Here is a 22525-nt window from a genome sequence, read left to right on the forward strand (position 1 = left end):
ATGGGGGTGGGCGGTGGCTCAGGCTCCTCCGATGAGACACGGGTGATCGTTTCTCTTCCAGGATATTAAAGCATCTGAAAACCAAGGACCCCGTGCAGTTGAGGCTGGAGCACTTGGAACAGGGGTTCTCGGTCTACGTCAACGGGGCCAACTCCGAACTGAAGGCGTCCCCTCGGAAAGCCGTCCACGCCGACTTCTCCAGAAGCGCCTCCCACACCGAGGGGACTCACGGTGAGCACAGGAATGCCAGATCAGCACCAGCTCTGCTGAGGGCCGATGGAACCACATCCCATGCACAGAAACTAGTCAGCCCGTGCAAGTTAACTCTCTCCACTTGGCCAGAAAGAGACAGCATGGAAATGAGAGACAGAGAGAGAGAGATTCTTTTTTTTTTTAACTTTTTTTTAAACTAGTCTTGGCATCCACTCCTGCAGGGCAAAGGTGACCAGAGAAGTCAATTCCTGGCTTTTACATTTCCTGAATCTCTCATACCAGTCATTTAAGGAAAGGTCTAGGATAATTTTGGTGAGACCTGATTTTCACTCGCCGTGTCCTAACTTCAGTACCTAACCCCTGTGATAATTGATTCCACTGTTCAGGTCTGAATTCAGTTAATCCATACTCTTCAGACTTTAATCGGATTTCATGTATCCTATAATAAAAGGACACATGAAATAAAATCTGGAAGTGAAATAGAAGACACCCGATCCAGTGGTTGGCCCCATATAGGCCTCCCACATGTTTTGGTGGTGGTTGGAGAATCCCATGGACAGAGGAGGCTGGTGGGCCACAGTCCATAAAGAGTTCATAGAGAGTCGGGTACGATTGAAGTGACTTAGCAAGAATGAGTGAAATGGCAGCACATAGGAGTCAGACTGGGGCCTCCTAGGTGGCGAAGTGCCTGCCAATGAAGAAGACACAGGTTCAACCCCTGGGTAGGGAAGATTCCCTGGAGTAGGAAATGGCAAAATCCCATGGACAGAGGAGGCTAGTGGGCTACAGTCCATGGGATCGCAAAGAGTCAGACATGACCGAGCAACTGAGCGCACGCACACACACAGGAGTCAGATACAGTTTGGCTGTGTTGCTTTGGGGAAGCTGTTTTGTCTCACCGCACCTTTGTTTTTCTCATCTTTAACATGGGACGAATGAGTGCCAGAGTGCCTTTCAAGACTTGTCATTTTGTCCGAGAGGCCAGTGTGCTACTGGCGAGAAGAGGATTTGGAACAAGGCTGGGTTGGGTTCAACCCCTATTCAGCCCCTTGCCAGCTTTGAGACCTCTGACAATTGGGTCCTCTCTGATCCTCAGTAAAATGGGAGTGATTATGCCCACCTTGCAGATTTCCCAGGAAGACTGAATGATAAGAAGTCTAAAGTGTCCAGCACACAATAATCTTTTAAAAAAACTTTTTATTTTATATTGGAGTATAGCTGATTGTGATAGTTTCAGAAGGATAGCAAAAGGAACTCAACCATTCGTATCCATGTATCCATTCTCCCCCAAACTCCCCTCCCATCCAGGCTGCCACATAACATTGAGTAGAGTTCCCTCTAACACACTAATCTTGATTTGTGTTCTAACTCATTGGCTCATAGGTATGGTAAGATCCCAAGTCATTAACAGGCAATAAAAATTAATACAACAAGGGGATAAAAGGAGAAAGTGGTGTCTTCAAACCTTCCCCTAGGAGAGCCACTTGGAGTTTAGCATGAGTTTCCTAGCCCCCAAGACAATGAGGGAAATGGGATTGACTCTCCTAGCTTTCATGAGGGAGAGCTGGGGTGATCTGCTGGTTAGGAGAAGCAGGCCTTTCTAAGGTTCAGGGAAGGGCAGACAATGGGAGTTTCTGAATTTGGGTCCCTAATGGTATGTTCAGTCATTCAACAGTTCTCTCCCCGCATCCCTCCTTTGCACTAGCTCTGGCTTGTTGTGCTTGCTGTCCTGACCTGCTTCTGTATCTTAGAGATGCTCCTTTTGCATGTAGACCTGCCCAGTTCAGCTGCCCACTGTTACACCTACTGTTCCATAGCTGAGGGGCTGTGACTGACTCCCGATGCCTTGTTGTTGGGCATTTAGCTTGTTTTCTTTCTCTTTCTCTCTCTCTCTCTCTCTTTTTTTTGGCCCCACCACTCAGCATGTGGGATCTTAGTTCCCCAACCAGGGATCAAACCCATGCCCTCTGCATTGGAAGCATGAAATCTTAACTGCTTAACCACCAGGGAAGTCCCCATTTAGCTTGTTTTCTGATGCTTTGTGGCTACAAAGAGTGCTACTAAAGTGAAGAGCTTCACAGGTAAGACTCTGGGCACCCCGATGGGCATTGTAGCTGTAAATTACAAAACCACCATCAGTGTAGGCTCATCTTCAGGGGCTCACCAACTCTCTTGCCATCATCTCTGTGCAGATTGTGGACAAAGAACGCTGTTTCGAGAAGCTGAAGAAGCTTTGAGACGCAGTGCACGGACAGCTCCCAGCAAAGTCCAGCGCCGAGGATGGCATCAGGTCTGGAAACCCAGGGCAGAGTCAAGACGGTGGCCCCAGCTCACACTTTAGAATAAGGAGCAGGCTTCTTGTGAGAGCAGAAACATAAAGCGTTCAGAATCCCCAGGGATAGGGGGTGGGTCTAGCTGGGCACTGCCGTGGTACCCTCTCTGCCTGTGGCACTGGCCTCTGGAGAGAGGAGGAGCCCTGGGGAGCCGCAACCCTCTCCGTGAAATGATCCTCCCTTCTGGATGGGGCAGCATCACAGCATCACAGGTCAGACTCACAGTCCCGTTGTAATGATGCATTCTTACAGCTGCTTCTTACTAAGCACCTGTGATATGCCAGGCACAGTCTCAGGTTTCGGGGATACACAGTGGGTATAGAAGACTACACCCCCAACCCACAGTCTCGAGATGCCACATCAGGTTGCTACCGATACTGCTGGTCCGGCAGCTTGCTTTTTTGAGCACCTGCCGGTATCAGGCGTGGGCTAAGTTGCCACATGACTCCTCTCCTTTGCCCTCACAGCAGACCTACAGGATGTATTCCAAAGTCCTTCCTTCTTTTTTTTGACCATGCCACGTGGCATGTGGAATCTTAGCTCTGCAACCACCCCCGTGCCCCTTGCATTGGAAGCACAGAGTCTTAACCACTGGACCACCAGGGAAGTCCCATGTCCTTCCTTTTTTAAGGACGCTGAGGGCACAAAAGCTCAGAAATGTTAAGTGAGCTTTCCAACGTCAATCACTGAGAAAGGTGGAATTTAAGATCCAGATCTGAATCTGTTGCTCCAAGCTCGGCTTTCTTGCCCCTATAGTCCTTACACCTTCCCTGGTGGTTACTCAGCCTTACCTGGGACCGGGGGGACCCCCACTGTGCATTCGAATCATCTGGGATGCTCAGGCCCCACCCTCTCACTTGGTCTGAGATGAGGCTTAAGCAACATATATATATATATATATATACTGTCATGGTCCATATGCGAGTTGGAAAAGAATTTCCAGATATGAGGTAGAATGAGAGGAGAATAAAGTTTATTGGAGAGGGAGATGCTGTTAGAACAGCAGGCTGTCTCAAGGCAGAGCCAAACCCTTTCACAGGCTTGTAGCCAATTTTTATAGCCCGAAGACAGAAGAAGTTCCTGTTGGAATGGTGGCCTTAGGTGACTGGTTAGGATGCTATAGAGTGGGTAACAGGATGGGTATTTTACCTAATATGGGGTCAGGGCACTGGTCGGTTTAGATCTGGAGGCTCATGGCAACAGTTGATTGCTATGGGGCTTGGTCAATTCCAGAGATTTTTTTTTAAATTAATTAATTTATTTTAATTAGAGGCTAATGTATTGTCGTGTTTTTTGCCGTACATCGACATGAATCAGCCGTGGGTGCACATGTGTCCCCCCCCATCCTGAATCCCCCTCACATCTCCCTCCCTACCCCACCCCTCTGGGTTGTCTCAGAGCTTTGCGTGTCCTGCTCATGCATCATACCTGCACTGGTCATCTATTTACATACAGTAATATACATGTTCCAGTGCTATCCTGCTCCTCACCTGTGACCTTGGTATGTTTTGTCCTCAGTCATGTCCAACTCTTTGCAACCCCATGGACTATAACCCAGGGCTTCACATATAGCACATGTTCAGATCTATGGTAAATACTAGGGCTTCCCTGATGTCTCAGCAGTGAAGAATCTGCCTGTAGCGCAGGAGACACTAGTTAGATCCCTGGGTTGGGAAGATCCCCTGGGGAAGGAAATGGCGACCGTTCCAATCTTCTCACCTGGGAAATCTCATGGACAGAGGAGCCTGGCGGGCTGCAGTCCATGGGGTCGCAAAGAGTTGGACACGACTGAGCATGCACATACAAACAGCAAGTGAACATGAACGGTAAATACTTTTTATCAGCCCATCTTTGCTATAACCCCAGAGGTACGCGAGTATCCTCATTGTGCCACTAAAGAAATCGAGGCCCAGAGAGGTAACAAGGTGACCTGCTCCCACAGATACTGACGGGGGACAGTAGGCTGAGGTTTGGACCCTTGGCCTGTGACTCCAGACCCAGTGGTTCTACTTCTCTGCTGGTGCTTTTGTACATCTAGGATGAAATGGGCAGGGGTGTTCCTGCCAGCCTAACTCCCAAGCCTCATCTGGCTGCTGATGAGCAAGGCCCTCGGGTCACACAGCCCGGAGGCTTCCTTTTGTCCCCAGCAATGAATATTAATTTCCCATTAATGAGGCCTTTCTCCACTTCTCACTTCAGACAGTTCTCCAAGCTGTCTTGAGTGCCTTCTATTATCAGGAGCCGTTATTTGCGTCTTAGACGGTGACTTAATGGCTGGCCCCGGAGTCTGTGCAATTTAAAGACTTGGCCTAAGATTAATTAGCATCCCTCCCTGGTCTCTCCCTGTGGCCCCACACTTCACAGGGCCTAATCATGGCTAATTCCCTGGCTTCCTGATGCCACGAAGGCTGTAATTGTCCTTCTGTACCCAATCCATCAGGGGTCAGTCAGTGCCTAACAGTGGAGACCTCCAGAGTATTTGAATCGTAAATGAATGGAAGGCTGGGAATGGGGGGAGTGCTTACAAAATCCTTGGGCTGGTAAGAGGATGAGGTTGAGCTGGGCCTCCAGGAGCGGTATACCCAATATCCTCGAACGGGCCGGCCAGGAAAGCTGTTACCTAGGACACAGGAGGGAGGATGGGGGATCAGCCTCAAGAATGTGTCACCTGGGACCTCCCTAGCAGTACAGTGGACAAGGATCCGCCCACCAGGGCACGGGACACGGGTTCTATTCCTGGTCCCGGCAGATCTCACATGCTGCGGAGCAACCATGCCCGAGTGCCCCAACCATTAAGCCTGTGCTCTAAGAGCCGGGGAACCACAACTACTGAAGCCCACGTGCCCTAGAGCCCCTGCTCTGCAACAAGAGGAGCCACCGCCATGAAAAGCCCACACACACCGCATCTAAGAGAGTAGCCTCCGCTCGCCACAACTAGAGAAAGCCCATGCACAGCAACGAAGACCCAGCGCAGCCAAAAATAAAAAAATTAAGTAAAAGAATATGTTACCTGAACTGCAGTTGAGGAATCAGGAAGCCAGTGCCACAGCCGTTGGCCTCCGAGCGACCCTGTGTCTGCTAGTGAGACCCTTGGAAGAAAGACCTCGCTCACAGCTCACCCAGCCGGGGTGGGACGTGGATGAAAACGCTCCTGGCCTCTACTGCGTGCTTGGCACAGACGCAGCTGGGTGTGTCCCCTTCGTCTCCACCTCACTTCGGCTGTGCCTGCCTTCCACAAGGCCATCAGATCAGCCGCACCCGTGTCACATCCGGACCCCAGCTAAGAGGGAGTTTGGGAAACGCAGTGTCTGGCTTTCTGGCCTTGACTGAGTCGAGAGGCACCCCCAGAAGAGGGTGAAATGGGCACTGGGGGGACACCATCCCATCGACTCTGCTCCACCCACACACAGTCCTTTGGGGACCACCCCTCAGAGATGGAGACAAATACACGAGTCTTCAGAAGTGGCGATTGGACTGGGAACCAGTCGTGAAGGAAGTCATCCATTAAGTTAATGAACATGTATTACCATGGGCCAGGCAGTCTGCAAGCGTGTCCAAAACGCCCCAATCAGGTTCAGTTCCTGCCCTGGAAGATCCGACTGTGAAGACATGGGCACAGCTCATCCTGGGAGCAAGACGCCACAGCTGTGCCCCAGCATCTGGAAGCCCAGTCCGGTAGACTCTGAAAATTAACCACTTGAAGCCTGTGGGCTCAATTTGCCCCCCAGATAATGGTTTTGGGACTCACACAATTTATAAGAGATTTAGTCACTTGGTAATACTTTAATTCAAAAAATTATATGTATTTTTTTTAAAAAGCTTGATTCCTAATTCCCTAGGAAAATGGAAAGATCTAGCCCCCAGGCTGGGTTGCCTGCCTATAAGGCAGCCATCAGCTGTCCACTTCTTCAGGCAAGAGCACCTGGCGGCAGGTGACAGGCAAGTCCAAAGGGTTAAGAGCACAGACTCAGGGACCGGCAGCCTGGGTTCCAAGCCTTAGCTGCACCACTTACGAGCTGAACGGTCCTGGAGAAGTGGCTTAGCATCTCTGTGCCTGTCTTCTCTATAAGCAGGGTTGGTAATGGCACCCTCCCCATCGGGTGGTTAATGAGGATTGAATGACTGAGCTCGCCCAGCGGTGCCCGGCACAGAGGAAGCTGGCAGTGAACAGCCCTGACTGTCATTATCAGCCACAGGGAGATGCCGACGGCAGCTTTTCCCTCCAGCATGCTCTTTCATTCATTCAGTCCTTCATTCATTTTGGGACCATTTATTGGAGAAGGAAATGAAAACCCACTCCAGTACTCTTGCCTGGAGAATCCCATGGGACGGAGGAGCCTGCTAGGCTGCAGTCCATGGAGTCGCAAAGAGTCAGACACGACTGAGTGACTTCATTTTCACTTTACAGTTTCATGCATTGGAGAATGAAATGGCAACCCACTCCAGTGTTCTTGCCTGGAGAATCCCAGGGACAGAGGAACCTGGTGGGCTGCCGCCTATGAGGTCGCACAGAGTTGGACACAACTGAAGTGACTTAGCCATTTCCTCCTCTGGGGGATCTTCCTGATCCAGGAATCAAACCCTCATTTCCTGCTCTTCAGGTGGATTCTTTACCACTGAGCCACCTGGGAAGCCCTGGTTTCTCTGAGCGGCCCCTTAAACTCTGTTGAGGCACACGTAACCTTTCCACTGACCAAGCCCAATGCCACTTCTGGTAGAATAGAGTTCCCTCCTTAGGGTCTTGCCCAGCAACTAGGAAGCACTTTTGGGTGGAGCTGCCCTGATGGATGGGGCTGCAGGTGCACACACTCCAGGACCCCTAGGTGAGAGGTGTCATCCATACGCTGCCAAGAGGCTGACCACTCCACCTGTAAACGTCTTCCTGACTCGCCAGTGCTGGAGGGACCAGGGACCCAGATGTCTATGCTGGGCTTGCCTTCTGAGCGGCTGCCTGCTCAGTGGATCGGGCTGGTGGTGATAAATGGCTCTAGTTGCTGCTGTCCTTTCTTCCCCCAACCACTTCTCGGCCTTAGATCTTTCCGCTGCTATCAGTGGATTAAGATTTATGGCTTCCTCAGCCTTGTAATACTTGGGTGGACAGCGGCCTAATCAACAGAGCCGTCGTTTACCAAAATGCTGTCAGATTTGATGAACGTCATCGACTCTTAGCATTAAATTGGTAGTGAAGGGATTGGCCTTCCAGCAATTTACTGTGGGGTGGGCTTTCCTTAAAGGCCTGAAAAGCAAGTTCATTGCAATTATTAAAGCACAGGTTTTGTTCTCACTCTGCTGCTGTATCCGGTTTCCTGTTGGGGGTCAGGCAGCTTAAGCACCTCTAAGAAAACTCACAAGTGAAAATGTGAAGCATGGGGGACCCTTCCCTTTGTTTTGTTTTTTCTCCCCCCCCTGAGTTTTGAAAACCCCTGCAGTGAGGACAATAAATGAAACAACCATAAAGCATCAGCTTTACAGTGACCTTGGTTGACACAAACCGTCAGAGCATAAGCACTGTTAGTTGTAGGAGATCAGGCAGATCCAGGGAAACCATATCAAATAAGATAGATTTATTCCCCACCCCAGCCCAAAGCTGTCTCTGTCAGTATCTTCGGAGCTCTCCCGCCCCTAGAGGGAGCCATTTACATAGTGCACAACCTGTGCAACCACCCAGGTCACCTCTCAGCTTTGCTATCTTTTTTTTCCCTAAGTGATGATAATAAGCATAAATGCATGCCTCTTAGAATACTGTACTAAGAAGGGTGGCGATACACAAAAACTCTGGGCATGACACTGGGCTGAGTATGGCTGAGTATAGAAGAAGCTGGCCTTGGGCTGGCAAACTGGTCTGTGGGTGTTTAGGTATGTTTAGGGGCTTCCCTGGTGGCTCAGACAGTAAAGGATCCACCTGCAATGCAGGAGAACTGACTTCGATCCCTGGTTCAGGCAGATCTCTTGGAGAAGGGAACGGCTTCCCACTCCAGTATTTTTGCCTGGAGATGTGCATGGACAGAGGAACCTGGTGGGCTGTGGTTCATGGGGTCACAAAGAGTCAGACCCGACTCAGCGACTAACACTTTCACTTTCACTTCAGGATGTTTAGGGCTTCTGAACCCTGTTCCAGTATATGGTTGATAGTGCAAGGGACTACCAGATCTGGGTGCTTGCAAGTAGGCAGCAGAGAGCAGCTGCTCAGAAACGCCCACTCTGGGTAAAGCGGGGAGCCAGCCAGAACCTCGGGCATCGTCTTTGCAAGGACATGAAGGTGGGAGGCAGGGCGCGGGCTGGTGCACCCAGGGGCTGGCTCCTCGGCGGCAGCAGGTGGGTGTCCTCGCGTGGGTGGGGCTGCTCACCACCTCCTCTCCGTGGTGGCAGAGGCCCCTCCTGGGGCTGGGGCGGGAGAGCTGGCCAGATGGAAGGACTATTTATTTCCCTCCCCAGCACCCACTCAGCATTTAGAAGCTCTTTCTGGACCACATTAATTTTGGCACATGTTGCTTCATAAACATATTTTTCCGTTATATGTGCTGAGTGGGTTCCTTGAGGCCAGGGCATTGGTCTACATTTTTTTTTTCCTATCCTCATGTTTCCAGAACCTTGTTATGCAGTTAGCCCTTGGTAAGGACTTGCTGATTAAGTTCCTTAATGCCCTATTGCAAACCTGTCATACCTTGGTGAGGCAAGTAGTTGTGCTAAGCTCCTTGGAGGGAGGAGGGAAAACTATAGGACAGAGAGACACACACATTGGGTTCTTCATGAACTGGAGTGCTTTCTTATATTTATAATTAAGATCAAGCCAGTAGAGCTGCATTGAGCCTAGCTGTCTCACTTGCCAATGGGAAATTCCCATTTCAGATGTGGCTGGATCCAGGTGCTCAGACAGGTGCTTAGACATTGTAGCAGGGCTCATTCACCATCACCCAACTCTGCTTTTTTCCATGTTGTCCTGGCAGAACCACATTGGCCACCAGCAAGCAGCCCCCAACTTACATTCTGTCACCTGCTATTGCATCTCTTCGGCTCCCCTAAACCTGTCACTCAAACAGCATGGACCAGCGGGATCTAATGCTCAGACTCTCCAGGCCAGGGTCAAGCACTCCCTCCACCCCAGATGCAGTTCCACATGAACACTTGGATTAGGGGTGGGGAGGGGGAGGATTTCCCAAAAGAAAACCAGGGTACTTTTACCAGAAGACAGGCGACTGCATACTGGACGGGCAGAAGCAACAGTGCCCACCGCCAAACCTCAGAGACGTTCTGATTTTACACTTCTTCCACTTAATGTGTGTTTAAACCACCTGGGGTCTTGTTAAAATGCAGCTTCTGATTCCTGCATCTGAGATGCGGCTTGAAACTTGGTATTTCTCATAAATTCCCTGGAGAAACCAATGCTACTGGGCCCTGGATCACACGTGGAGGAGCAAGGCTCTTGTCCCAGGCCTCCCTTTCCAGATAAAGGGGTAGAAACCTTGGAGGGGCCAGGCTGCACCCCAGGCAGGGTCCCTGTGCGCAGTGGTCCTCCCTCCCTCCTCCTCTCTTGTACCGTTTCTTCCCAGCATTTGAATATTATTGAATGATTCCTGGGAAAGAGGGAGGGGCACGTGGTGGAAAACCCATCCGAGCCATGAACTTCAAAGTCTTCACAGCTTCACCCTGACCTGGGGCAGGGAAGCCCCCAGGAGCCTCCTGGCCTGGAAGCCCCAGTTCTATGAATTCTGTGGCACCCACCCTCCACGGACCCCACTGCTGGTGCCAGCAAATGCTCTGAAAGCGCGCTGATGAAGCCTGGGAGGCAGTGATGCCCCACGGGGAACCAGAGCCCAGGGCGACGAGGTTGATGGTCAAACAGAAGGTGGGTGGAAGTTGCCATTCTGGAAACAGCCAGGTGCACTTAAGAGTCTGGGGAGCGTCACCACATGACGGGGTGGACTGTGAAGGAAAATGAGTCCCAGGGCCCCTTCCTTCTGCGTTTCTGCCTCCTGCCTGTTCTCCACTGGGGAGCTCCCTACCTGCCTTTTCTGCCTCTTATGCTCTTTCTCCACGGCCTTTTCCTGGAATGATCTACGGTCCAGCTCCTGTGTCTTTAGTGTTAAATAGTCTCAGGAAAGTCTTGAATCCCTCTCTGATCTCCCCACAGGCTACTCTACCCCAGCCTGGACACATTTCTTCTTCACGTGCCTGTTGGGGGCAATACAGCGTGGAGGTTCAGAACTGGGGTCAGGCAGCAAACTACAGCCTTGGATCTGAATTCAACCACAGCCTGTTTCTGTAAATCAAGTGTTTGGGGGACACAGTCATGCCCATTGTTACGTGTTATTATTTATCTTGTGGTGATAGTGGTAAAGAACTCACCTGCCAATGCAAGAGACATAAGAGACTCGGGTTCAACCCCTGGGTCGGGAATATCCTCTGGAGGAGGGCACACAACCCACTTTAGTATTGTTGCCTGGAGAATCTCATGGACAGAGAAGCCTGGTAGGCTACAGTCCATGGAGTTGCAAAGAGACAGACATGACAGAAACAACTTAGCATGCATGCACGCATTTATTTAGGCAAGGCTGCTTTGAGCTACAATGAAACAGTGGAATACTGTAACGGAGACCACAGGGCTGGCAAAGCCTTTAAATATTTACTCTTTACAGGAAACTGGCCCATCCCTGGTTTCCAGTAAGGCCCCTGAAGCCACCCTGCTGGGATTCAGGTCTAGACTCTGGGGCCTCCTAGCTGTGGGACACTGACCACATGGCTTACAGCCTTGTGCCTCGGTTTCCCCCTGGAGTAGCTGTGAGGACTAAAGGAACACAGGCCCCTGAAGCTCTTCATTAGGTGACTTGGTGTCCAGTGTGATGGTGGCGGGGTGGTGGGCACGGGCAGTGTGGATGCGGCTCAGAAAGGACTTCCGTCCTGACCACCGCGCACCCTGCAGGGCAGCAAGGCTCAGGATCTTCATTATCAAGATAATGACCCGGTTTACTATGTTGAGGGGAAGCTGCATCTTTCTAAAGCTCGGGCATCGGGAAATGCAAGCTCTGAATCACTGATGACTGCCCCTCGGCTGGGAAGTAGATCAGTACACGGGGCTTGGTGGACCTCCCCCGACCCTCAGGTGGTGGCTTGGTGGTGTACTCACTCAGTCGTGTGTGACTCTTTTGCGGCCCCATGGACTGTAGTCCACCAGGCTCCTCTGTCTATGGGATTTCCCAAGCAAGAATACTGGAGTGGGTTGCCAATTTCCTTCTCCAGGGGATCTTCCCAACCCAGGGATCAAACCCGGGTGTCCTGCATTGGCAGGTGATTCTTTACTACTGAGCCACCAGGGAAACCCATAAGCCCATCCGAATCTCACAGTGACATTTAAAGAGGTCCTGGCTCTCAGATTTGTGCACGCGCACAGCCTCACCGATAGGAGGGATCCCCGTAGAGTTTGCTCCCTGGGCACCTGACTCGCCCCTCACTCTGCCCTGGCCCCAGTCTTGTCCACCAAGTCCAGTACAGCCAGCGTTGGGAGTTAGAGCACTGATCCAGTGAGTTTCTTTCCTTGTCTACCCGGGCAGCTTGCTCCTGGGTTCACGATGGATGAAATAGACCCTTGAGCGGGAGGTCTGGCCCATTTACTTGGTGCTGTGTGGGGCGAGTAGTGCAGCCTCATTATACACTGGATGGATTACTAGGCTGACAAAGCTGCAGATACTTGGGGGCCAGGAAACAGTTATGCTTGGCCCAGACGTCTGGTATGTGAGTGTTTGTGTGGGAATCAGTGTCAGAGAAAGAGGTTGGGGCCGGGTCATAGGGACCTTCACATGCCAGGTGTACCATTTGGGGTACAGGTCTGGCTGCAAAAGCAAGGGGACCCAAGTAACTCTGGCTTCAACAACGTGAAAGTTGGTGTCTCCAGCAAGGATTAGTGGTGGGCCGTCCCCTTGCTCCGAGAGGTGGCAGAGGAGGCCAGGCACAACCTCTTTCATCGCTTTAGCCTCCTCCACAGGCCTCCCCCTCCCCAAGCGTGCTCAGCAGCTTGCCATCACCTCCTCATTCCAGCTGGCAGGAAAGGGGGTCAGGGCAAGCATGGGCACTGCCTCAAAGATACACACTTTCCTCCCTCACCCCCACATCACTGAGGCCAGTGCTCACCTGTTCCCCCACCCCCAGTCACTGGGAATGCTACGCACCACATTCAATCCCTGGAAATGCAATACAAGAAAGGGAGGGGAAATGGACATTCAGGGGACATGGGGCCAAGGGGTGGGTTTCCCAAAGAATGACTCAAGGAATGCTGGGAGGACGGGTTCCCACCACACAGCTTCCACGGCCTCAAAAGTTTGCTATCAGTTTCATCTGTATTTTATTGGATTGGCCAAACAGTAAGATGTGATGGAAAGACTCGAATAAACTTTCTGACCAACCCAGTATTTTTAGGATTGTCCCCAGTGTGTGTGGAGGAGGGGACGAGGGGGCCTATCAAAGGCCCTAGGAAGTCCTGGTCCCAAACCCAGGCTTCCCTGAACTTATTTAGATCCCAGAGCCCATTTGGGGAAGTTGGACACCTACTGAAATTCTACTGATATGTCCAAGCAAAAAGTTACTAAAAAATTCTACTGCATGCACTTCGGGCGTCAGAACCAGTAAAGACTTGAATAGGAGTGGTCCAACCCATCCGGCCAGCCTGTCCGAGGTGGCGCCCAGCCGCGTGCACCTGACCCTGACCACCTACCACGACAGAGTCCCTACCACGCTCGCCCCTCAGAGGAATCAAGGAGTTTGTTTCACCATATCTGAAACCTTCTGGCTTTTTGTGCCTAGAAATCTGTGCAGATCAGAACGGAAGCTGGCCCACGGCTCTACATCCAGCCTCCTCCGGACTATGCTGAAGATTCTGAGCCATGTGGGGATGTGACTGTCAAGGTGAAGGATGCTTCTGGGGACCATCCACAGGTAGGACTGGCTTCAGTTCGGGGCTAGAGTGGCTCTCAGGGATCCTAACAGTTCCTTATTTCCTTCCTTCCTTCACAAGAGCCTGCCTTCCTTCTCTCTTGCACTTATTTTCTGCACTTTAATGAGCATACAAACCTTGCACTAGACGCTCTGCTGGGAACCCACGTCCAGAGGTCAGCAAGGCTGGTGTCTGACCTAAAAGAGGCACCAACATATAATCCCTCTACCGAAAGAGGGAGCTGAGAGGTGGGGCAGGGCATACAGGGACCAGGAGGGAGAGGATCTGGGAAGGCTTCCTGGAGGGAGTGGCATTTACCTGGTTCCTAAAAGCTTGAGGGGAGGGGAGGTAAACCGAGCTGATAACCTGTCTGCACCTGTATGCATGCATGCTAAGTCACTTCAGTTGTGTCCAACTCTTTGCAATCCTATGCATGGTAGCCCGTCAGGCTCCTCTGTCCATGGGATTCTCCAGGCATGAATACTGGAGTGAGTTTCTATACCCTTCTCCAGGGGATCTTCCTGACCTAGGAATCAAACCCATGTCTCTTGCATTTCCTGCATTGGCAGGCAGTTTCTTTACTCCTAGAGCCACCTGGGAAATCCTGTATCATGCACCTGCTGGTAAATATTTTGAATATCCAATCCCCCCACCCCCACCACCCAGGCCAGTGGAACCACACACATGGAAACACCCAGAGGCCCATGTGTAGCTGTAGCTCAGAGTCCCTGGCCATACAGCAGCTGACAAAGTTGACCCCTGGGGTGTTTCCCTTCGCTTCCTCCAATTGTCATTTCATTTCTGAAATCCTTGGAATTGCAACAGTAAATCCCAGTCTCCCTTTCACCATACATTTGTTGGGTACCCACTTTTGAGTATCAGGCTCAATCCTGGGCATCAGAGACACAGAAAAGAACAAAACTGACAAGGCTCCTATTCTTAAGCAACTACTGTTCCAGAGGGAGAGACAGACAGTAAAGAATTAAATCAAAAACTCAGAAACCTTTCAAGACATGCAAAGTAAAAATTAAAAGTTAAATACAAAATTTTAAAAAAGAAGAAAATCAAGAAATAAATAATGTGTTCTAGGGAAAAAAAAAAAAAAAAACCAGAAAGGGGAGATGGTTCAGTGTGGGCAAGAGGGAACATTAGATGACAGAAAGGGAAGGAACGATTCTCTCAGATGTGACATTTCAGCTGAAACTTGATGGATAAGATAGAGCCAGCTGCGGAAAAGCATTCCAGGCAGAGGGAACGGCAGGCACAGGGGACCCGAGGCTGCGTTTGTTCAAGGCGCACGATGCAGGTATGATGTGAGCAAAGGGGAGTTAGGAGGTGATGACGTCAGAGGAGCAGGGGGGCCAACCAGACAGTGTGCACAGTGCAGGGTGGGGGTGGGGATGGAGGACGGGGTTTTATTTCAAGGGCATTGATTTTGTAATTAGGATGAGTGTATAGATTATCGCCACGGTTATGTACAAACTGAATTTTAGAGAGGAGGCAAAGTCAAGCTGCTGAGCCAGTCCTGCCCCATTTGCTGAGAATGAGATTGTTCAGCCGTGGACCCAAGCTGCAGATTCCACAGCCTCCCCAGGATAGACTCTTCCTTCTGCCCGCCGCTTCTGTACCTGAAACCTGCTTCTCTGGAATGAAAATGACTCACAGAGGAGACAGGAATGTCACCCTGGAAACATTCCTCTGATCACCGTTGCATGTTGGTCTTCCCTTCTTTGCTCGTCAAGGAAGGACAATTAAGGAGCAAGGGATCACTTTGTTTCACATTCCAGCTGCAGAAAATCTGAATGTTAATTGCAAATTTTTGTTCTTCCTGGATTAAAAAAAAAAAATGCTCTTAAATGGAAGGACCCAATGACCTTGTCTCTGTAAACAGTCCATAGAAATGGGATTTTGCAGCGGGCAAAACTGTGGCCTTTATTGCCTTCAACACCCACCTCCCACAGAACACACACAACACACACACACACACACGCTTGCTTTTGAATCAACCAAAGGTTCCCTGCTCAGGAGGAGTCTGTGCTAACAGCTTTCAGCTTCTCTTCGCTGGGGAGGCTGGTTTGAAGCCAAGCTCAGCCCCAGCCCCGCCTGCGTGCCCTTCAAGCATGTTAATCCTCTCTCGTCCTTTGGCCATTTGGTACCCCCCACCGCCACCCCCACCCCGTTAAATGAACATATATTCCTTCCTTTGCAAGCTCCCAAGCTCCCTGCAACACCAGGCAGCCTGTCCCTCACAAGCTATTAAGCTCCATTAGCATTCCTGGGTGTGCCTGCTGTGGAGCAGCATCGCCCCACTCGCCCGCACTTAATTTTTTCCACCGTGAGTGCTTGATTGTATTTCCTCCTTCCCTTTTTCTCCCCATCTTGAGGGGGCACTCCGTGAGGCTTCACAGTCAATTTCCCCTTGGAGTTATTTTCCTCCTAAGTGAAAGAGTAAAATGGCCACGCCAGGTTTCAGCAAAGGCAGAAGCCTTAAGAGATGCGATCTGAACAGGGAAAGGAAGGGAAAAAAAAAGGCCTGGCTAAATATACTCAGTCCCCCTCACACTGTTTGCAAGTGCAGCCTGAAGTGGAGCAAAAGGAATTGCTGTCCGCGTGTGTACTTTTCATCTGACCTTCACTGTTGAAACACACCAGCCTTTTCGCCTTCCATCAGATCCTTAGTGAACTTCAATTTCTCCGCACTCTGAGTTCACAGATCGGGCATGTGCAAGCATGTTCTGTTGGCCTCCACTCCCCTTCCCCGTTGACTGTGCTTTTTAGAAAGATGTGAATTACTAGCTGACATTTAAGAATCAGGAGATTCCGTGTCAGTCTGCACTGGGGGCTTTTCTTGAAAAATCGAAAGATTTGGGAATCACATTCTTTAATAACAGCCATGCATGGACCTAGGGGATAGCTGTCCCCTTAGACAAGTGTGTGTTTCATGTACCATGGTCCCCACCACATCTGAGGCACCATCTAGATGCTGGAGATAAAGCAGACAAGTATACCGTATGCCACTGGGCAGAGTAGGGCTTCCCTAGTGGCTCAGACAGTAAAGAATATTCCTCTGCCTGCAATGCAGGAGACCTGGGTTTGATCACTGGGTTGGGAAGATCCCCTGGAGAAGGGAATGGCCCTTCACTCCAGTATTCTTGCCTGGAGAATCCCCATGGACAGAGGAGTCTGGCGGGCTAGTCCATAGGGGTCACAAAGAGTTGGACACGGCTTAGCGACTAACATTTTTTTTAACACTTAGGGCAGAGTGAGGAGCAGGAGGAAGTGGGCAGAGGTTGCCTTGTTACATGGGAGGAGGGGACGTGCCCTTGATGAGGTGCTGTGTGAGCAGGGGCCTCGAGGAAGCCTGCGAGTGAGCAGGTGGAGCGGAGCTTCCACACACGGCGGGCAGCAGGCACAGAGGCCCCCGGGAGGGAAGACAGCACACAGGCTGGTGTGGCCAGAGCTGAGCGGGCAAGGGGGCAAGGCCAGGGACAGAGCCAAGGCTCAGATGACATTGGGCTTTGAGAGCTGTGCTCAAGATTGAGGGATTCTATTACAAGTTAGAGGAGGAGCCACTGTAGGGTTTTGAGCAGCTTAACAACTCCAGGGGAAGGAAGGCACCTCGTTTTCTTTCCAGAGGGTTCTGCTCAAGTGCCCGATCCTGGTCACGTTGGCTCTCTTTGGGGTATGTGTTGCAGTGGTTAATAAGTCTCCATCGAAATGCCTTTGGCTCCATTTAAGGACCAGAAATGAAAGTACATATTGTTTTCTATGATTAAGTTATCCATTTTCCCCCTGATAATGCATGATCAATATGAAAAATTCAAAATGATACAAAGAAAAAAAAAAGCCCTCTCATAATCCCATTGCCCTGGAGACTATTACTGTGAATAGGTAGGTACATGACTATCCAGACTGGAAGTTGCATATATACATTATATTCCTTGGAAGTATATATCAATTATATCCGACATGAGATAGTTGATCTGAAATGTTCTCGTCCTGGACTGTTCCCAATGAGTGGTGTTTTCTGCGGTATATATCAGTTATATCCAACATGAGATAGTTGATTGGAAATGTTCTGGTCCTGGCCTGTTCCCAATGAATGGGTGTTTTCTGTGGTTGGTTATCTCATCAGTCCCTGAGAGCATGACAGGTCATGGGAAGGTTTGCCCACTGTGGCAACTTCCAGAAAGCCTTCATGCGTTTTTCTTTCCATCATGTAGATCCTGGAGCGGCGTGAATTAGATGTTAGCCCACCGTTACAATTCAGGGCTTTGAAGTCATTGTTACTTGCTGACACTTAGAGACCCGTGCCAACCCGTGTGGCACCAGGAGGGCTGCCACATATGGACTCGCCGTGGCCCGTGACATCTCACCCACCTGTTGGTGCTGTGTAGATTAGGTGGCGGTTCCCCCACTGGTGGAGCATCCCCCAGTGACCCGCCTGTCCCACTCTGTCCCCAGCAGGGCTCTTCAGTAAATCCCTTCAGTCACCCTCCATGAGACTTAAGGAGGGTTTTTGTTTTGTTTTTTTTTAGGGCAGTTCTCTAGCTTGGGAACTTCTGCAGCTTCAGATTACCATATAAATAACCTTTAAGCAAGTGCCTTTTTTCTTCCTTTCTTTCTTTCTTTTTTCTTGTTCATTTCACATAAATGGGATTATACCATCCAGGCTCTTTGATAGTCCCACCGTTTTTAGGCAACAACATACTGGGGCCATCTCACAATACCTGTATCACTCAGACATCTGAACCCACTTCAGCCACTCAACCAGTGGCTCTGGTTGTTGGTGGCCCCAAGTGTGAATCCTGGTCCACTTAGCAGCTGTGCCTTGAAGTGATGTTGGTAAAGCAGGGGTGAGTTCCAACAGATGAACTTGAAGAGTGAGAATGAATGGGGGAGGCATGGAGACCAACAAAGGGGGAAGAGGACGCCGTTCGTCTCCAGGGATGTAAGTTGCTTTTATCATGCCCAGTTCTTTCTCCTTGTCCTTAGGATGCCAAATCTCCCACCAGCACCACAGCCTGTGATTTTAATTTCTCCCTTCCGAACGCAAAAGGACGCCCTGACCCTCCAAGCAGTACGGACAGAGAAAGGATCCTCTTAACTATTCAGGATGTAATGGTAAGATGGACTTTCAGATCCTAACTGTCAGAGGTCAGGCTCTTCTCTGTACTAAAATAGCTGGGCCATAGGATAGAACCCCTCCCCCTCTCCCCACCACAGGAGAATCTCCATTTACACCTGGGAACACAGCACAGATCACAACAGGATTAGATGTAAAAAAAAAAACCTCTGATCCACCCACCAGGTTTCAAACAACACATGAGAGACTTGACTTGATACCATGCTTTTCTTTTTTTAAATTGGACTATAATTGCTTTACAATGTTGTGTTAGCCTATACTGTACTACATAGTGAATTGGCCATGTGTATACATATGCCCCCTCCCTCTGGAGCCTCCCTCCTACCCCCCACCCCACCCCTCTAAGTCATCACAGCGCAGAGCTGAGCCCCCGGTGTTACACGGCAGCATCCCGCTAGTTATCTATCGTACACATGGCTGTGTGTATGTATCAGTGCTACTCTCTCAATTAGCGCCCCCGCTCCTTCCCCCGCTTTGTGCACAAGCCCGTTCTTTACATCTGTGCCTCTATTCCTGCCCTGCAAATAGGTTCATCTACACCATTTTTCTAGACTCCATATACATATATATATGCATTAATATATGCTATTTTGCTTTTCTCTTTCTGACTTCACTCTGTGTGACAGACTCTAGGTTCATCCGCATCACTTTCATCATTTTCTTGAGTGATAGTAAAAGCTCACGTTAAATGAACACTTACTCAGTGACCAGTACTGAATGGAGAATAAATCATCCATCACTGCTTTCATTAATGCTGAGAGTTAAGTGCTAGGTATTTCATTCTCCTTTTATAGTTCGAGGAAACAGACATGAGAAATGTTGTCGCTTGTCCGTCTCAGAGAAGCCCAGACTGGAAACCCTGACCCCAGGACTCCTTGTTCCATGAAATTAGCAATCACAGGCCAGGAATCACATTACGTTGTTTTTGCTTCCGAAAGGGCCCAGGTCTCCGTAGGGGGCATGGTCTATTATGAATATTATTGATGTTCTGCCTGGGAGGAAGGTGTTGAGAGGTGGCCATCCATCAGTTATTTTTAAACAATGATGGAGAAGACCGCTCCTCTGCCAAACATTTCCCCACTGAACCCAAGGCTGGGAACATTGATGGAAAATGTTTTTCAAAAGTGAAATCCAATGGGGATACAACCAGACAAAGCCAAATTGAGGGACAGTCTATAAAACAACTGGCCTGGAGTCTTCAGAAATGTCAGTTGCATTAACAGACTAAGAAAGGCTGTTCCAGGTTAAAGGGGGCTCAAGAGATATCACCGTTCTGTAATGTGAGGTCTTGAGGGGAGGGGCAGGCGGTTTAAGGATAGTTTGGGGAAATTAATGAAATTTAAAAATTAACCATATTATATAATACTGTAACCATAATAGAAAATAATATTGTGTTGATGTTAAATTTCCTGAATTCGATAATTGTATTGTGGTGATGTAAGAGAAGGTCCTTGTTCTCAGGTCTCAGAGAACTGGTGAAGAATTGATGAATGTAGGTGCTGGGTATTTGGGTATTCATTGTACCCTTCTATTACACTATGCTGATAAATTTTCTGTGGGTTTTACATTTTTTCAAACTAACTTTTTAAGAAGCTAGCTCATTAGGGAGGAGGTAAGCTGCTTCAATAGAGCTAAGCATCAGCAAAGAAAGAAATAGAAAAAAAGTGAAAAATTGAGACCTAGTTTTTAAAAAAAAAACAACTTAAGATTGTATTGATGTCGGTTTCTAGATTGTGCTATCATTATGTGAGATGTTACCATGGGGAAAACTGGATGAAGGGTACACAAGATGTCTTGATATTGTCTGCAGTTAGTTCAAAATAAAAAGTAAAAAGCTAACTAAATAAAATAAGCACCAATGCCCAGGTTCCATCATCCAAAGGTTTTGATTCTGATCCTGTTTAGGCTCAAACAAGACTCCTCTTTTTAGGCTCCCCACGTGATTATAATTTGCAGCAATATTTGAGAACTTGGCTTCCCTTGTAGCTCAGCTGGTAAAGAATCCACCTGCAATGCAGGAGACCTGGGTTCTATCCTTGGGTTGTGAAGATCCCTGGAGAAGGGAAAGGCTACCCACTCCAGTATTCTGGCCTGGAGAATTCCATGGACTACAGTCCCTGGGATCGCAAAGAGTCAGACACGACTGAGCGACTTTCATTTTCACTTCACTTTGAGAACCACCATTATAAGGAAAAGAGAGAGAGCCGTGGATCCTAAAATTTGATCGGCGAAGGAATCACTAAGGATATCTGTTTAGGTTGCATGTATTAGGTCTATTTTTTAAGCTAAGAGACTTGTTTATGGGCGGTCACTTAGTTTTAATTCCTGGGGATTCTGAATCAGGTCTGAAGATTAGTTCAGTTCAGTTCATTCACTCAGTCGTGTCTGACTCTTTGCGACCCCATGGACTGCAGCATGCGAGGCCTCCCTGTCCATCACCAGTTCCCGGAATTTACTCAAACTCATATCCATTGAGTCGGTGATGCCATCCAACCATCTCATCCTCTGTCATCCCCTTCTCCTCCCGCCTTCAATCTTTCCCATCATCAGGGTCTTTTAAAATGAGTCAGTTCTTTGCATCAGGTGGCCAAAGTATTGGAGTTTCAGCTTTAGCATCAGTCCTTCCAGTGAATATTCAAGATTGATTTCAGAATATTCAGGACCGAAGATTAGAGTTAACTTCAAATGGAAGGAAAGTTTTTGAGATCATTTGAAGTTTGTGGCTTGGATTTGGGGACTCTAAAAGAAAGAAATGTTAAAATTGGAAGTTAAAATCTCCTCTACATCATATAAAATTAAAATAACTGTAAAGAAAAACAATAAAACAACAACCACAAAATTCCATAGGTTCACAAAAGCCAGAAAAGGATGGGAGGGGCTCTGCCCTTGTCTTCAAACCTCTTCCTGCACTTCTGTGAACTCAGTCAGGAGAGGATGTCACTTAATAAATGAAAGATGCGAAAGCATAATAGCTCCTGGCAATATCTCCTGTGTTACAGATCAATTTCTATCCAGAATATCGACCATACATATTATGAAAAGACTAAATTATGTTTACTATACATACTCTTTTTAAGAAGACAAGGAAGCCAATCTATTTTAGAAGTGTTTTAGTATAAAATTATTTTATTTATATTTTTGACTAAACTATTTTATTTAGGTTGTTTAAAGAGGTGAATTTTAGAGAGACAGTAAATTTGTTTTGTGTTATTAAGGCATTATTATATTAAGACAATGAATATGCACCGTTCATATTTGGTTTTCTCACTTTGGTCACATTCGAAACATGGCACATGTTCAAAATATGTCTCCAGCTTGAGAGAAAACAATTCATAAGAAATAGGGACATGTAAGAGAGGATTTGTTGTTGTTCAGTTTCTCCAACTCTTTGCGACTCCACGGATTGCAGCACCAGGCTTCCCTGTCCATCACCAACTCCCAGAGCTTGCTCAAGCTCATGTCCACTGAGTCAGTGATGCCATTCAACCATCTCATCCTCTGTCATCCCTGTCTCCTCCTGCCTTCAATCTTTCCCAGCATCAGGGTCTTTGCCAATGAGTCAGCTCTTCATATCAGGTGGCCAAAGTACTGGAGTTTCAGCTTCAGCATCAGTCCTTCCAATGAATCTTCAGGACTGATCTCCTTTGGGATGGACTGGTTGGATCTCCTTGCAGTCCAAGGGACTCTCAAGAATCTTTTCCAACAGCATAGTTCAAAAGCATCAATCCTTCGGGTCTCAGGTTTCTTTATGGTCCACCTCTCACATCCATACATGACTACTGGAAAAGCCATAACTTTGACTAGACGGACCTTTGTTGGCAAAGTAATAGCTCTGCTTTTTAATATGCTGTCTGGGTTTGTTATAGCTTTTCTTCCAAGGAGCAAGCATCTTTTAATTTCATGGCTGCA

General features: G+C 48.8%; 1 protein-coding gene across 1 annotated transcript in view; it reads left to right on the forward strand.

The window, feature by feature from the left end:
- KATNIP (katanin interacting protein) overlaps positions 1 to 22525 on the forward strand; it is a 228755-nt gene that overhangs the window by 70104 nt on the left and 136126 nt on the right. Inside the window, exons 4-6 of the mRNA XM_065924545.1 lie at positions 62 to 231; positions 2406 to 2503; positions 13341 to 13472. Coding sequence (XP_065780617.1) covers positions 62 to 231; positions 2406 to 2503; positions 13341 to 13472 — 400 coding nt within the window. The remainder of the gene's footprint in view (positions 1 to 61; positions 232 to 2405; positions 2504 to 13340; positions 13473 to 22525) is intronic.

This window comes from Muntiacus reevesi, chromosome 2 (genome assembly GCF_963930625.1).
Source record: "Muntiacus reevesi chromosome 2, mMunRee1.1, whole genome shotgun sequence".
Taxonomy (NCBI): domain Eukaryota; kingdom Metazoa; phylum Chordata; class Mammalia; order Artiodactyla; family Cervidae; genus Muntiacus; species Muntiacus reevesi.